Source organism: Culicoides brevitarsis, chromosome 2 (genome assembly GCF_036172545.1).
Source record: "Culicoides brevitarsis isolate CSIRO-B50_1 chromosome 2, AGI_CSIRO_Cbre_v1, whole genome shotgun sequence".
Classification (NCBI taxonomy): Eukaryota; Metazoa; Arthropoda; class Insecta; order Diptera; family Ceratopogonidae; genus Culicoides; species Culicoides brevitarsis.
The window spans coordinates 30,207,631-30,225,501 of NC_087086.1; the positions used below are offsets into that span (position 1 = coordinate 30,207,631).

The 17,871-nt window shown below is 32.4% G+C and overlaps 2 protein-coding genes across 2 annotated transcripts in view; one reads left to right on the top strand and one right to left on the bottom strand.

Annotated features, from left to right (window-relative positions):
* Nucleotides 1–17,871, top strand: part of LOC134831976 (uncharacterized) — a 66,980-nt gene that overhangs the window by 10,361 nt on the left and 38,748 nt on the right. The gene's annotated exons all lie outside the window — the stretch shown is intronic.
* LOC134831707 (holotricin-3-like) lies at nt 6,961–7,967 on the bottom strand. Its single transcript, XM_063845508.1, has 2 exons — nt 7,929–7,967; nt 6,961–7,870 (listed from the first exon to the last, which is right to left on the bottom strand). The coding sequence occupies exons 1-2, from the start codon at nt 7,941–7,943 to the stop codon at nt 7,406–7,408; spliced, it is 480 nt and encodes a 159-aa protein (XP_063701578.1). The 5' UTR covers nt 7,944–7,967; the 3' UTR covers nt 6,961–7,405.

A 17,871-nucleotide genomic window follows, 5' to 3' on the forward strand; every position in this document is an offset into this window, starting at 1 on the left:
TATTCATTTTTTGTGGCGCCCACGGTTTTTTTTTTTCATAAAATCCCTTTTTTTGTTGTAAAACTAAAAAAAAGAAGGATCTAAAAAAAGGGAGTCAATAAATTATTTTTACGAACCTTTTTCCGTTAAAGACCGTTAACCATCAATTTTTTCTTTCGTTTTTTTTTTATTCAAACTTAAAATGTGAAGGAAGTTCATCGACTTTTTATCACCACTCAGCTGCTTGTCAATTTTTCAATCAATCCGGATTTTGATGAATTTCTCTCGTGAGACATTGCGTGTTTGCAGGTTGATGAAAAGAATGAAAAAAAAAATAACAAAATTGAAGAAGATAAATGAGGAAGGTCATTAAAAAGTGTCGACTTTTTGTCATGTTATGTCACTTTTGAGTGATTTTCGGGGCAATTAACGGCTAAATTGCTGCAAAAAGGCTTCGTTTGAAGATGAAAAGGTAAAAACATCTGAAAAATTTGATTTTTATGGAAAAATTTTATGATTCATTAAAAAATTAAAAATTAATAAATCTAAAATACCTAAATAAACAAATTAATTAATTTTAAAATTTTTTAAGGAATTTTAAAAATCTTGGTCAAAATTTAATTTAATTTTAATTTTAATTTAATTTAATTTAATTTAATTTAATTTAATTTTAATTTTCATTTAATTTTAATTTAATTTTAATTTTTTTTAATTTAATTTTAATTTAATTTTAATTTAATTTTAATTTTTTTATTTTATTATTTAATTTTTTTAGAATTTTTTTAATTTAATTTTAATTTTATTTTAATTTTTAATTTTAATTTAATTTTAATTTAATTTTAATTAAATTTTAATTTAATTTTAATTTAATTTTAATTTAATTTTAATTTAATTTTAATTTAATTTTAATTTAATTTTAATTTAATTTTAATTTAATTTTAATTTAATTTTAATTTAATTTTAATTTAATTTTAATTTTATTTTAATTTAATTTTAATTTAATTTTTATTTTTTTTTATTTTTATTTTTATTTTTTTTTTTAATTTGGCTTAAATTTTTAAATTAAATTAATTTTAGTTTTTTGTTTTTTTATTTAAATATTTTAATATAATTTTAATTTTTTTTTATCTTGATTAATTAATTTTTTTTTATTTTTTTTTTAAATATCTCAAATTCTCATTCGTTGCTTAATTTGTCCAACTTCGTGCAAAATTCAAATTCTTGTCATAATTCACCATCAAAATTGCCTAAAAAACTGACAATAAATCAATTTTTAAGGTCACCATTTCGAATAATAATCGCGTGACTCTCAATCTAACTGCTTTTTATATCCGAACAAAAACGCCATCACCTCAAAAAAAAAAGAATATTTGACCTTTTTTCCAATTTTATGTCAATTTTAAACTTGAACGCTTTTGCTGCTTGAACCTCTCTCTTGCTACTTCGCCATGCATATAATAGTCCGCTCTATCGATTTGTTCCAATCTCTTTTTTTCTATCTATTTTTATTACATTTTATTTCGTTTTTTTACTTGCATTCATCTTTGAAAAGTAGTCTGAAAAAAAAGAAGATCACGATAATGACAATAACAGAAAATATCGCACACAATCACCTCAACCCCGAAAAAAACACACACATAAGAACGCAGTGAATGAAAAGAAGTTTTTTCATCTACGATTTTTCATGTGCTTTGAATAGAATGAAGAAAGGAATAAATTTTCCAAACCACAAAATTTTCAAATGAAATTTGTTGTTGGGTATTTTATTGTGTTCTTCTTTTGAAAAAAAAGAGAAAAATTTGAGCGCAAATCTATCGCATAGCAAAGAAAATAAAATAAAAGAGATCAATTTCGTCAAATTTAAGGGTTTGATGTTTGACGATAACGATGCTCGTCGAGAGAGAAAAGAAAGAAAAAGTAATCAATTTTTAGTCTTTTTGACAATCATTTCAATAAAGTTTAATGTCTCTCAATTAGTTTAAATTAGTTTTGGTTACTTGAGGGTAAGTCATTTGAAGGAGAGTTTGAATCAATTGAAAGATTGACGACGATAATTGTCATCGTCGTCGTCATCTTTTCGCACAACAACAAAAGCAAAAAGAGCAAAAAATTCCTCTGGTTGGTTGTGACGATAACGGAATCCAGACAAAAGTTACTAATGGCAATGGGTTTGCTTGGATTATCTCTTTGTTCTTCGGAAAATGCTGCACAGAAAAAAGTATGGGACAGAGAGAGAAAAATTATGAAATTTTATATATAAAATTATTTGTTCGCTTAGTTTGTGTTACTATGGTTTCGTTTTTCAGTCGTTTTGCATTTCAAAGGCAATTATTTTAATTTATTTTTGTTTGGTTATCAGCTGAGAAAGGATTGAAATGCGGAGAAGGGGTTGATGAGTGGAATAATTTTGATCATTTCAATTGTGGAAACACATCACGCGATTTCATCATTTAATCGAAAAAATATGAGATTTTTTGGTGGATTTGTGAATTATTTAGGCCTAAAGTAATCGAAAAAAACCTAAATTTAAAATTTTGGAACGAACTATTGAGATTTTAAAATGTCTTTAGTGGATTTGGGGGTTTTCAAGTACCTCTTTGGTATACCCAACCAGACTAAAAAGCACTGAGGCTCACTTTTAGCCAATTTTAGTCTGGTTGGGTATACCAAAGAGGTACTTGAAAACCCTCAAATCCACTGAAGACTTTTTTTTAAAATCTCAAAAGTTCGTTCCAGAATTTTAAATTTAGGTTTTATCGATTAGTTTAGGCCTTACTAACCCAAAACCATTAAAAAAACTCATACCATATTTTTTTGGATGATATGATGAAATCGGGTGATATGGAAATTTGATCATTTTATGTTTTTTTTTACATTTTCAACATTCAATTGAAGTTCAAAAATTTAAATTGAAAAAAAAAATTAAAAACTAAGCAAAGTTTTGAGAATTTTTTGAAAAAATCTTTTAAAGATATTTTTCTTATCTTTTCCAAAACAATTTTTTCGCCTCATCAGACATCAAAGTTCATCTCTTACCCTTTTGCTCCAATTTCTCCAAGTTTTTCTGCTTTTCAGTCCCTCATCAACTTCATTTTCATCTCTACCCCAACAACGTTGCTGCCATTTACCAACTAGTATCCATTTTCCTTTTGCCCCTAGTTCAGATTAGTTTCTATCTTTTACCTATCAATTCCATTACAAGTAACAAACAAACCACAAAATGTTAGAATGATTTCCTCCTTTACCATCCGAAATTGAAATTCATATCTAAAGTGAATCTAAAAAGACTTTTTATCCCATTTATTGTAACGCTCTGTAACATAAACTTAACTCTAGCATTTACACAAGTAACCAAAAAACCCCTAAAATGAGAGAGAGTGAGAGAGAAGGAAACCTTCCTTTAAAACTAACATCAAATTCAACCGAGAGAGAGATATAACTTTTGAAGCATATCTATTCAATCAATTTATTTACAAATTCACAAGCAAAGTTTTTTTGTATGAAAAGTTTCCTTTAAGCCTTTTTTCCACAACATTTGATTAGGACTCGGGAGACAACAAACCCACATACTACACGTCACTTTGTGCATCTCGACTATTTATAAATAAATTAAATCGAATTCTAATACCTTCGACATCAAAGTAAAATTTATAGGAAATATTTTCCAATTAAATGTTTGCAAACTTGAGCAATTAAATTTACTTTTTTTTGTTAGTTAAGTATCGCATGTAAAGAAAGACAAGTTTTCTTTTTTGCCTTTGACAAAGTTTGAACGTATAGAAATTTCGAAAGCAATTTATATTTCAGAACGAGGAGAAAAACGTCCATAAATTGTGCGGTAATTAATTTAATGAAATTAAATGTGTGTTGGCGTTGGTTGCATTTCGAGTGGAAAATAATATTTATCGCGCGGCACAAATAAATCAATTTAAAACTCGGTATACGAAAACTTTTCTGCCCGATAAAATATTTATCTTAATGTCAAATGTCAATAGAGCGAGCGCGCGGCACTTTTCCAAAAAGCGACTCGCCAAGCGACAGACAATTGTGTTTGATAAATTTTGACACATTAAATATTCAAGTGTTGCGTTGTTATTAATATTATTTTCGGGTGGTGACCTAATTATTACGAAATTTTCGCACAACGACGAATTATGTCGACCAGAACGGGAATTTAATGATTTTTCTCAACAGCAACGACGTGATTAGTATTCGTGCATCGTATTTCATCTCGTTTTATCGCTTTACGAGATCCAGATAACGAGCGAAGATTTCCAATTAGAGACCATGTGAGTTGCTCCCTCATAATATCGGCATAAATCATCTTCTTCACGACGAGCGAGAAAAACGAGAGAGGAAACAAGACACATCTTTCATCCCGTGCGACGTCAGAGGCATCGTCTAGCTATTGTGTTTGCTTGAATAGCGAAGGAGTGAAGGAATATTTACAGTCACGGCATTGTTTGAGCAGCAACAGCAACTGATATATGCGAAACGGAGTGAGAATGTGTGTGAATTCCATCCTTTTGTTTCAAATAACACTCCAGTATCGCTTCTTCGCATATCTTTATTTAGCGCATCGCATTCAAATGCCGAGGCAACGTTATTTACTGCTTTTTGTTTTGTTGTTAGTTAAGAGTATTGTTTGTCGACTCGACCAATAACGCACTAACTGATATGAGGATGGTGGCCAAAAGGAATTTTTCAGCAAAGAGAAACTAGAATGAAATTGGAGATTTTTAATGGGAATTTTAAGGGTAAGAAAAAGTGATTTTTTTTTAATTTGACATTTCAGATTTTGACAGATAGTTGTATCAAGTATACTGAGTTATCATAGCGTTGCTTCACAGAAAGACGAGTCGACGAAAATATCAAGAGATGCATAAACTTTTCAAGCCTTCTGGATACAAGATCATGTTTGAGTCTCTCGTAAATATGGTTCCAGATTGTTACATGTCAGTAATTTTCGTATATCCATTTCTTATATTCCTCGACATGAATGAGGAAGCCATTCAAAGCATTAAAAACAACAAGATTTTCCATTTGAAAAAAAGCTTCGACCAATGCTGTCAACATTGCAGATAAGACAACATAAAAAATAAAATATCTGAAAAGCTCTCAAAAAAGACCGTTCATAGTATTCCAAAACACACAGAGTTGTGACTTGATAAGTGTGAAACTGATAAACTTGAATATTACAACATTAATACAGAAGCTGCGAAAAAATTAATAGAATACCTACAAACCTACCTAAAGACGAGATCATGAAATGAAGAACTATGAAAAATAACAAGAGATATAAGTCGGACAACTATTTTTTTGGAACAGTTTTACTATTGAGGATTTTTTACGATGAAGTAATAAAATAAATGGCTATAAAACCAATAAACGATTTGACCAAAGACATAAATAATTTATAAAACATAACCACGAGCGAAATATTACCTTGAGATAAAGCAATAAATCCTAATATGAGGATATCTAGGTCTAAGTTAGAATTCGATCAATACAAGCTTTAGAATTTTTTGATGTTCACAATAGCTCTCAGTAACTTGCTCGTACCCTCAAAAAAAAATTTATAACCTTATTTAAATTTTCTAATTTTTTTTATAAACCTTACGCTGTAAGTATTGACTTACTTGTTCGCTCCGTCAATACCAAACCAATTTTTAATGAAAATTATCTGCAAAATTCCTTCCTTGTCTTATCTCACCTCACTTCATTCATTGTTGTCTGTTTGTGCGTGTCTCTCGTTCTCTTTAACCTAAAAAATAAAAAGCATGTGAACATAAAATAAGACACCGAACCAAACGACGAACATTCCTCGCCTCGCACCAAACAATCATTTCTCGTTTATCCCCGTTTAATATTACACACATTCAATTTGTAAGCAATTTATTGCTATCGCTTTTCGCTTGCAGTATGTCCTCTCTACCCATTGCTGCTCTCGCAGGTTCTCCGAGTAGGTAGGTAATAATAAATGAATTTTCCTTCCACAAACAAGCAGATAATTGAGAGACAATTGATTTAGTAATGTCGTGCCGCATCGCACATGCTACGCGTCGCTTATCCGCTGACGTCGAACAAATTCCATTAAACAAACATTTTTTTTCCGCAGAAATTCCTTACTTTTGTCCACCGGATGTTTCATGCTCTATTAAAATAAATGATTCTGGGAAATCCCTCGAGACGATTAGCTTTTCGGATCCTCATTTTTTTTTCGTTGTTCCTTGGTGCTGCTGGGATCTGCGTTAAAAAAAGGGCCATATATGTAAATATGTGCCTACCGAAAAAAAAAATAATAAAATAAATGAAAAATGTACAAGACAGATGGCGAATGGTGACCCAATTTTTTTCAACTTGTGGGATACGTTCTATATATACATGCGACGCCTTTTTGTCTTATTTTTTTGTTCTTTCTTTTTTCGTCTTCATCGCTCCTGCACATCATTGATTCTTTTTTGCCTTTTTTTATTTTATAGCGTCGTCTTTATCGTTGTAGAAACGCAGAAAAGAACAAGAAAAAGAACTACAACATCTTCTCCTCAATTGCTTTTCATCTTACTCTGCATGTACTTGCAAATCCGGGACTTCACTCCCATAGGGTGATTTTTTCCGCTGAATACTCCGAGATGAGTGACGAACAGAAAAAACTATTAACCGGAAACCCTATGAACTTCAACTCTCACAACTCATACTACATCAACAACATCCTTTCATGTTATTTTTTTCTGTTTTTCTTTGGATCGGCGTGCAACAGACAGACATCTTCATTTACTTTGAACACACACAGATATCCTTTCACTCGCTGGCGTACTCATCCAACTCATCAAGAGTAACAAGGAAAAACCCCTCAAGGCTTCAAGTAATCATGTCTTGTACAAATACAAACACACGCGGGCGGCACGAGGAGCAAAAAAAAACATCATCCATGTCATGAAAATTCATTTTTTTTTATAAATTTTTTTTTAGAGAGAAGTTTTGTTAAAGGTTATTATTAGTTTTTTTTTTACGGTTACAAGATTGCACCACCTTCTGTGTGTAGCTGTTAGTTTTGAAGAGCATCTCGTCGTCGGCTGGTTTATGATAAAAAGAAGAGAAAATTTTAATAATTCATGCAAAATAACATATTTTTTGATGATGTGAAACGCAAACAGGCACGTATTCATCAATCTTGCCACACATATTTTTAGGGCCGACGAGCAGCGACGACGACGACGACGACACGAGATAGATGGCAAGCAAAAGTGCTTGTGATGTGATACGGAGTTGTTGTAAATGGTGTTTGTTTATATACTTGAATGATGTGAGCTCTTGAGGAATTTCGCTGTACGGAGTTCAGTCTATTTATCGTGGAACGAGTTGCGAGAATCAATGAAAAAAGGTCAGGGATGTTCAAGTCTATGGAATTTATTGCAAGATTTTTTTAAGCGCTTCGTTTCTTGGAGCCCCAATGTACATCGACGGTGCCTTCAACATGGACATCTACATGATTTTGAGGTTTGGATGGTGGATTTGAGTTCGGTTTAGATGGAGGGTTAGAATTCGGTTTAGAAGGAGAGTTTGAGTTCGGTTCAGATGGAGGATTTTTAGAGTCAGGATTTCCCTTTGAACCTAGATTACTGTGGGAGCTTGGATTGCCTTTGGATCCTGGATTTCCTTTAGACCCCGGATTGCCTTTAGAACCTCCTGGTGAGCTTTGTCCTCCTTTAGACCCATGACTGCCATGAGAACCTCCTTTTGAACCACTTGAAGAACTTCCTCCTTTCGAACCTCCGCCTTTAGAACCGCCTGAATGACCTCTAAATCCTCCGCGACTTCCGCCTCCTCCTCTTCCTGGACTTGCATTGACACTAATGACAATCAAGGCCAATGTAAGCACAATTATTAACTGAAAGTAGAAAATTTTTCTATTTTGTGACATTTTCAAACTAATAGAATGAACTTACCGAGAGTTTACCCATTTTAGAGCTTTTCTTGAGTCGATAAAAACTTTAACTGACAATCAACAGCAATTTTTTGCTCTTTTATACAAAAAATGAAGGTCTGATAAGAAATGTCGATAAAATTCTTTAATTTCCCTAAGGGGTCAATTGTGATCCCCTTTTAGGTTATCTGCAGACCCAAAAATTTGAATCATTCAAGAGATCAGATAGTCTTTAATCAATAATCCCTTAACAGATTAAATTGACCTCCTGGATTTTCAAATTGTCTTCTTGAAGGAATCAAATTGACCTCAATGGATCAATTATTTAAGTTTCAATTCTGACCCGTTTTTCGCCCATAGGGAAGTGTCGATAAAATTCTTTAATTTCTAAGAAATTGTGAGGGATTTTTATTATCAGTAGAAAGTATATTGAACAAATCAATAAGAATGATAATCTTTAATCACAAAACAAACAGATTATCGATGAATGTCATTGAGAAAGGTTATTGTCATTAGCAAGAAATTTCTTTAATGTTCATCATAAAGTTTAATTTTGCAAACATTTTTATGAAATTTAGTTAAATAGTCAAAGCTCTATTTGTGAAAAAAATTGAATCATATCAGTTTTTGAACCTTGATAATTTTTTTTTCTTACCAAAAAATTTTAAATTTGACTTCAAGTCACCTTTGAACAAATATTTCAGATTTTTTTTCTATTTTTAGCTCACTTCTTTTTATAAATAAATGAACTCCCGACTTTTGACTTGAACACGATTTTTCCATTCTGTCACATCACATCATCACCCAAAAGTTGACACTCCCTTCTCGTTATCGTATATATGAGTTGCTAAACAAACATATCAGATGAAACATTCCTCCAAGTACTGTGCCTCGTGCTGCCTCTTCACATGGCTAAAAATAATAAAAACAACTCTTCTCCTTTCGTCGCCGACATTGTCATCTTGTGCCTGACGTGATCATGTCTCCACAATTCGCGATAAGAATCGTTTCGACACTAACCTGATTGCATCGATGTCTCGTCTTTTGTCTGTCTAGTCTCTCTCCTTCTATTTATTCCGTTTCTCACACCGCATAGTAATTTTTATCCGAAAATCAACTTTTTTCTCTCCATCCTTGTGTCTCGTTTTGCTCGAGTGGGTAGAAATAACTGACGACATCATCATTATTATTAAATATTGTCAAACTCATATACACAAAAAAAAAAATTGTCACAATGAATAAAATGAATGCGAACTCTCTCAAATTTCAATTTATTTTGATACATCTACCTGAAGCGAATAAAAAAATCATACAAATTTCTCGTAATAATGAATGAAATAAAGAACGACATGAATATAAATAAAAACAAGATTTATCATTGGAATTCATGAAAAAAAAAGATTACTCGCTTTCACGTCAACTACAACGACGACGAGGACAAAAATGTGCAGCTTTTAAGCTGACAAGTGTCGTTTTTTTTTGTTTGAGTTTTAATTCATTTTTCATCCTCCACGTTTTTATGTTTCTTTATTCGTTTCCGTCTTTGTTTAAGTTGCACTTTAGAGATAAAATAACTTTCTGAGGATTAGTTTCTTTTCACATTTTTTTTTTATTTTTATTTTGTGAAGCATTATTGTGCGTTAAAGAAAGGAACTTCCATTAAAAGCAACACAAGATTCATTTACGCACTGAAAGCCGTCAAAACAAAGCTTTTTGTCGCTCTGACTGACGAAGAACACGGAAACAACAAAAAAATACACGTAGAGAGAAAAAAAAAGTGAATATTAAATACACTTTAATGTCCCCATCAGGCAATTCTCTTGAGCGTTAAAATGCTTCTTTTATTTTCTTCTGCAATTTGAAAATTGCTTTTACTGACGCTTGAATGGAGATGAGAAAGTAGAAGAAATGTCGTATATTCCTTTATACAATTTTTTTTTTGAGGGAGAAAAAATGTGTTTGAATGCGAAATGTCACTGCTTTGCTTCTTCCGTTTTTTTCTTTCTTTACTTTTTCGTTCTTTTGTCGCAGAGCTTATTTTGAATAGAAATTGTTTGTTTGTTTGACGGCATTAGCGAGACGATCTCTGGGGAGTGCATTATGTTTACGAAATGTACACAAAAGAGTGAAATCGGGTTTTTATGATTTTGAGATTTTTATTGGATGATTTTTGGTTCATGTTAAATGCCAGGCGTCTCCATTATTTCAAGGGAATTGTGGATTTTGATCTTTTTTCAGCTTTTTAGATGATTTTTGAGTCAAAAAAAATTTTTTTTTTGATTTGGACAAAACAAAATGGGGGATGATATGGATGCCACACTGGATCCAAGATAGCCTGATAACAAAAATTAATGCTTTAATTTTTGACCTTTTCTCTTTCTTAAATTTTAGAAGAATAAAATTATATGTTTTTTCGTTCGCTTATTCTTTCAGAGTGAGGTTTTTCTTAATTTTTGTGACGTTTAGCTTAAAAATTTAAATCAAATTGTTCATAGGGCAATTTTTTTAAAAAAATCATCAGGTAATATTGTTCATGATTTCTTTTGACCTTCTTCTTGTCGAAACTTTTCAATAACTTTAATTAATTTCAACAGCTGTTAAAATCCAAGTTTCGAACAAATTGTATTTAAACTTCATCTGTAGTTCAAAGAAATCAATTCCTTTGAGTTACTAACGACACATTTTTGTCTGCATTCCTGGAATGTACCAAAAACCACTCATACTACCTCATTAATTGCTAAAATATGTCTTTGATTTTGATATAATTGGTCGATTTAGTCACTTTAGTCACAGATGATCGTCTCCATGATACGCTTTCATTTAAAATTCTCCGGTAATTCGGCAAATTTTAAGCCATAACCACACACATATACACATGTAGTTTCACTCAAAACCACTTTACGTAATTGAATTTCCAATTCTATTTGCCATTCTCTCTATATATCCTCCCAAAATAATTATCAAATATTAATTACCCTTTTCGAATATTATATGCTCGCTCTCTCTCGCATTCGCATAACGGTCCTCGTTATGTCGCCATATCACATAACGCTAATGCTATTATTTTAAACATTGTGTGTTTGTTGATCATAATTTCGTTTACGATTGCAATAATTACAATAAATAATAACATTTAGATCTAATGACGTTGATACATGACATTCGAAATTAATAATGGCAAATCGTGTATGCAGGAAAAAAAAGACAATTAATTACATGGAAAGTTCTGACAACTGCACAGCGGCGCGCAGGATTATGGAACGCTAAGAGATACCATTTGCCTGGATGAATATTAATGAAATATATTTGCGAAAACGAGGCGTCCGAGAATGTGAAAAATGAACTTGACGTTAATCGTTGTCAGGGTTCTTCTTCTTTGTCTTGCTGCTTTTAGGCGCTGGAATCAGTGACGGAGTTGCTTTTCTTGGGAGCTTAGTTTGTTTGAGGATTTTTAAAGTTAAATTCAATTGCTTGGTTTGAATTAATTGGAATAGATTAGAAGCCTGAGTCCTTAGGCCTTAACATTTCTTGAGCCTTTCGATTATTTGAAAATTTTTTTAAGTAAAATATATTTGCTTGGTTTGAATTAATTGGAATAGATTTTAAGCTTGAGTCCTTGAGCCTTGAGATTGTTCGAGGATTTTTTTAAATGAAATTCATTTGCTTGGTTTGAATTAATTGGAATAGATTTTAAGCTTGAGTCCTTGAGCCTTGAGATTGTTCGAGGATTTTTTTTAATGAAATTCATTTGCTTGGTTTGAATTGATTGGAATAGATTAGAAGCTTGAGTCCTTAGGCCTTAAAATTTCTTGAGCCTTTTGATTGTTCGAGGATTTTTTTTAATGAAATTTATTTGCTTGGTTTGAATTAATTGGAAAAGATTTTAAGCTTTTTCCTTACCTCTTGTGTCTTTCCTTGAAGAATTTTGTTCCACAAGTTCCTCGGATGCAAAATTTTAGCCCTATAAGCCTTTGAGTTTTTCCGCCTCTGCCTAAAATGACGATCATTTTTCATGTTCAACTCATTTAAAATTCATTTGTTAATTAATTTTTTCTTCTCTTGCATAATACTTGCATTCCAAGCGCTCCCTCGCCCGGAGATAATGATGCATAAAAAAGTAGTTCAGTAATCAAATCAACTCAAGTACATTTGTTTTAATTTTAGATTATGAGCGCGTCACTTGTCCTTCTTCTTCTAGATAGTCAAGCACAATACAGTCCTGCGAGCTATTAAAAAGCCATAAAAAAGATTTAAGTAGTGTTTGTTGTTGCTGCTGCTGCTGTCTCTGCGACATATTGGAGAGTTGAGAAAGAAAGAGTAGCGCGACAAATACAAATATATTTAACGACAGACGGGCGCCATCCAATGTTATTAGCTTCCTGCTCCAATTTTTTCTTCTTTCTTTGCTCTTTCTCTCGTATCTTTTCTTAATGTATCCGAGAGAAAAAGAAAGAAAGAGGAAAAAAACATAAAAAATCATAAAAGGGTATCAGCATGTTGTTGCGACTTGACTTGCTTGAACTTTTCGGCGTGCCAGTATATTACGACGAAGAGTGATAACGGGCTGCGGTGACAATTTTTCGTGTCTTGCCATCCATTCAGCTAGTAGCTAGTTCAGAAGAAAGGAAAATATTATATGGAAAAGATATGAAACGAGGTGTTTTATGCATAAATGTCAATATTCAAAAATTTATTCAAATTTATTGGTGTCGTCGTCGTCGTTGTGTTCATATGAATGGCCTGTGAACCTGTCTTTCTTCTCATATTTGCCTCGCATTGAGACTCAATGTTCGTGTGTGTGCTCATTTTGATATCATTTTAAATTTATTTTATGAGATATATGATTTTATGGCATTTTTTGTGTGTTATTTTATTGGGTCTGTGTGTCGTGTCGGGTGAGAAAAGGGAGAAGAGGAGCACAATGGAATGGCAGCAACAAAAGAGGTGACGACTATCAAATAATAACTTTGCGTGCTGTTTTAGATATTAGGTATTTGGCATTTATTGGCGATTTTGAGGTTTTAAGAGCGATTTTAAGCGAATTGAAGTCTTTCTGAGCTTCAAAAAAAAAATTTTTTTTAACTAAAGTTAAGTTTAAAAGTCATCCAAAATAATTTTTAAAAAATTTTTCCTTAAATTTCGAAAAACTTTAAAAATTGAGACTTTTGTTGAAAATTTTAACTAAAAGGCGCTTTTATCACTTACCATATTAGACTTTTAGACTTGTGTCTAAACTTTTTATATTATTTTCACAATATTGTCACCCGTGTTATGATTTATTGACAAATTGCTCGTTGTCTCCTTTTCTCGTCGTCCTTTTTTTTCGTTTTGAAAATTTCTATTGTTCCATCTTCCATATCAATTGATAGATTGTTAAAGGCATGCCAATGGTAATGATATCTTTCTCTTTTCGTCTCACATGTGTTCATCCATTATTTATCATCGAATGATTCAACTCGACTCGTGAAAATGAGTGATGATCCATACTCACAAACGGAATAAAAATCCGCACTATTTTCAATTATTTATCAAAAGAAATTTTAATCAAAAGTTCCCAAAAATATTTCCGCGATACTCGAATTTTGTTCGAGAGACAAAAACATCATCATTAGGCTTTATCATGGCTTCGCTGCACACAAATTCCACAAATGGAAACAACAAACATCAATTAGGACCATCCTAGCTCGACATTGATTCGAAATCATCATCAGATCTGACAAACAGACACACGGAAAATTAGATGACTTTACGTTATTCTGACATCGTCCAGCGGAAAAAAAACAAGGAGCACAAAACAAAAACCGAACAACAAACAATGGAAGTGAGTCGAGTTCATTCATGCGAAAAGTGATGCGGAACACACAAAACATCGCGAATGATTTTTCGGAATTAATAATAACAACAATAATAAAGTTCACTTTTATGAGAGATGATTGCTTTTCGTTCGTCTGTTAGTGGAGTCAGTCGACAATGTGCCGCTGTTATGCGCACAAAAAATGTGGAACAAAGACGAGCGGATATGAATGAATGAAAATTCAAACAAGGCACTTGTGTCTCCATTGTTTAGGGACGATTTTTCCGACGAATAATGGACTTAAGATGGATTTTCTTCGCTTTTCCTTGGCCAACATGCAATCTAATTTACTAAAGTGTGCGGATTTTGTTGTAAAGTCTCCGCTGCTGGAAAGAAGTGAGATGAGCGAAAGAAAAAACACACACAAAGACTGGATTAAATTGTGTAACAGACAATTTTATATATCAATTTAACGGGAAAAAAAAGAGAAACGAGTGAAGAAAGATAGAAACAACTTTCATGGTCGTTTTATTCCACATTGGTATGTTTTTAGTATTGGATTTGGTCAAAGGGGTAGTTCATCAACTGATTTGAATTACTTAGACTCTGCACTATTTTGTATTTGAATTTGAAAAATAATTCAAATAGACTTGGAAATTTTGAGTTAAACAAAATCAAGCAACATCCATCTTTCAGGAAATACAGTTTATCCTGTTTTGAATAATTTTATCGTCACGCGACTTTATCTTAGCAAATACCGGTATTTGGTCTTTGGCAACACACAAGTCTTTTGACAACTCAATCACAGCATTCATCTTGTTGAACTTATTCGCTTCCTTATAAAAACTGAGTTCTGGCTATTTGCAGTTCGATATTGTGACAGACAATTGTGAGGCGCTCGGTTATATAGGTCGGGAGAAGACCAATTTTTGCTTTGTGAATCAGCAAGAGTGTATTGAAGTACCCTCGATGTTTCAAATCCAGCAGATTCATATTTTTTTTAATAGTTATTTTTTTTAATAACCGTTCATTGATTTGGTTCACATTCTATTCAGGATAGTTTTAGCTTTGGATTTCAGCAATTGCATCATTTTGTCAGTATATGATTCTCAAGAAGTGACATCCCGTTACATTGATTCTACGTTGGATCTGTTGTCCCTCAAGAGAATTGCGGGCAATGCACGGTTGCAGAGTATTTGCAGCTTTTTCAGTGTCTCATCAGTTGCAAGGAATAAAATGATTCTGCAATAGTCAATGCGGGTTGCAGCAAGGTCTTGTAAAGTAGAAGCTTTATGTCTTTATCAAGTTTATTCTTCATCATGCCTTTGAAGTATGATTTCTTGGCTACTTTCTTCATGACGAACTCAGCATTTTCTTTGAAGTCAAGTTTTTGATTAGAAAACTAGATTTGAAAAACTGATACCTAATTTGGTAGAAAATAATTAAGATTTCTAACATAAAACGAATTCAAAATGATACTTACTCTTTAATAAAATTCCTCAAGGTTGAAGAAAATTCCAGATCATCGAAATTCTATGAGCTACCCTTTGTCACCTAAAAAAAATAAAAATATCAAGGAAATAAAACTTGTGTATTCGACTTAGCACCAAATACTACAGGGACACAACACAAAACAACATCCATAAAATAAAAATCGTCGATTGCAACATTTTTACGTGCATCTGGTCAAGGACTTGCTTAAACACCCCCAAACGGAGACGCCCACTTGTTTACAATTTTTCGTTTCGTCTCATTGTAAAGTTCAATAGACCATAAAAGGATAAATTTTGCGGCTTTACCTCCTAATTTATAACCGTAAAATTTATCTGTACACACGTTCTTCTTAAGCCCGGACAACGATATGCTACACTTGGTGCGAAACATCGTGTACGACAACCGCAGAAAACATTTATCTTTTTACCTGGTGTCAATACCTTTTTAAAGTCGATGAAATCCCCAATTAATTAGAACCTAATTCCTCCAAGGCTGCGAGGCAATGTTGTAAATGGATTTGGCAGTAATTTATGTGGACAACATGGGTTTTGTTGTGGTGCACTCGACGACGATTCTTTGGCGTCGCTGAAGTGTGATAATGCCCCCTTAAAAGAGTTTCCATCGGAGCAAAGCCGATTTCGTCGAATACAAAGCAATGCTTACCCAAGTTATTTGTTGTTAAGGCAAAGAAGAAAAAAAAAACGACAAAAAAGAAAAAGTATAAAAAAAAACTTTTTGAATTAAGTTTTCCCCGAAAATGTACAGACATTTACTTATAACACCTGAATAGTTTTCTCCACACAATTTTCTTCGTATTTTCTTGTTCAGTTTCGTGTTTGTTGCTTGTTATAATTGTTCCGAAAGAGAGAAAATGTTGTCGGAAAAAAACCACAAAAAGGTAATGAATAGTTCGTTTTTGCTATATACTTTCTTCGTTGTTGTTCCTAGACAGTAAGACGATAAGCAAGGTGTTAGAAAGGTTTCCGTCTTCATTAATTATTTGCAACCAAGAACCCGAGAACATCTCAATTAAATTCTGCCTGGCCTTGTACGAATACATTTCGTGTATATGCAAATACTTCAGACTTGAATTACTTTTTTTTTCTCGTAATAAGAATAAATTTCCGAGAAACGGAAAAAATGGGACCAAAGTCAAGTCATATCAAGCGAACAAAAAAAAACGTCTCAATACATGATGGATGTTGCCCGAGATGGATGGATCTGAAAGAAGTGAGAAGAATGAAAAAAAAATTCAGAAAAACCACTTTAGTTAATGAATATTTTGGTACCTTATATTCGTTTCGGCATCGTGTAACATTTGTTGGTCGTTTGGCGATTTAATGGATGTTATGGTGGCCCTTCTTCTTATTCTTTTTGATTTATGTTCGTCTCTCTCGTATTTGTAAGAAATTTCTCGTTCGGTGGTGTCTTGAGACAAGATTTCGCGGAAAAAAGGGAGAGAAATTAAATAATGAAGTTGTGCGTTTGACGGGAAAATGGCACACGGAGGAAAGCGGAATGTCTAGGGAGATTTTTTTCTTGTTTGTCGCTTTTTGAGTGAAGTAATGATCTAATTTACGATGTTCTTTTTAAAAAAAATTCATGCAGAAGAGATTTTTTGTGTTTTTTGAATATTTAAAAGGCAATTTTTACTCAAAAATTGACTTTTTCACATCACCCGATTTAACATTTCATCGAAAAAAAAAATATAACATGAGATTTTTTGATAATTTTGTGTTAGTTAGGCCTAAACTAATCGAAAAAATAAATTCAAAACTCTGAAACTCTCAGCTCGTTCCAGAATTTTGAATTTAGGCTATTTACTTCTTAAGGTCTAACTAACACGAAACCATCAAAAAATCTCATGCCATATTTTTTTCGATGAAATGATGAAATCAGGTGATGTGTTTTACTTCTAAAAATAAAAAAAAAATAGAAAAAGTACTCCTCATTTCACACTTTCGTACTCCTCAGTTCACATTTTCGTACTCCTCAAGTATATTTCTTCATATTTCTTCGAAATGTGGTAAAAAATATAATAAATTTCTATAAAAATTTAATTTTAATCAATTTTAAGAATTAAAATTTCTTTCAATATATCTTTAAAAATTATTTTAGACTAAATTTCTTTCAAATTTTAGTCATTAAAGTTTATTTAAAGGCGAAATATCTTCATAAATTGCCTTTTAAAGACCAAATCGAGCACTTTTGGTCTCAATCCTTCCATAAATTTATCCTTTCCAAAACCCCAAGTCCAAAAAAAATCCTATTCTCATTGAAAATTCACCTCACATCTTCGGAAAACCTCAAATTATAACCAAAAAGACTTAATTTTTCCGTAATGAGTATCAGATATTGTTACCAAAACAACCCATTGAGGCCCATTACGAGTATTTATCCCCAAAACAAAACAGAGCCTTTCCATTGTTATGTTAAGGGGGAAGAAAATGTTGTTTGTGACAAAACCTTTTTGGCAACCAACCGACTCCGACATGCACAAACAACTCTCGAAGAATAACCAACACGACACGACACACAAGGAGCAACAACAACAACAAACCGAAAAGAATAAAAAGTTTTATTTTTTTTGCCTTTTTCTGCTACGGTTTGTTAAATACTCGAGCAAGGCCGTCGTCGAAACGAACAAAATCGACAACAACGTGTCCACAATGTTTTA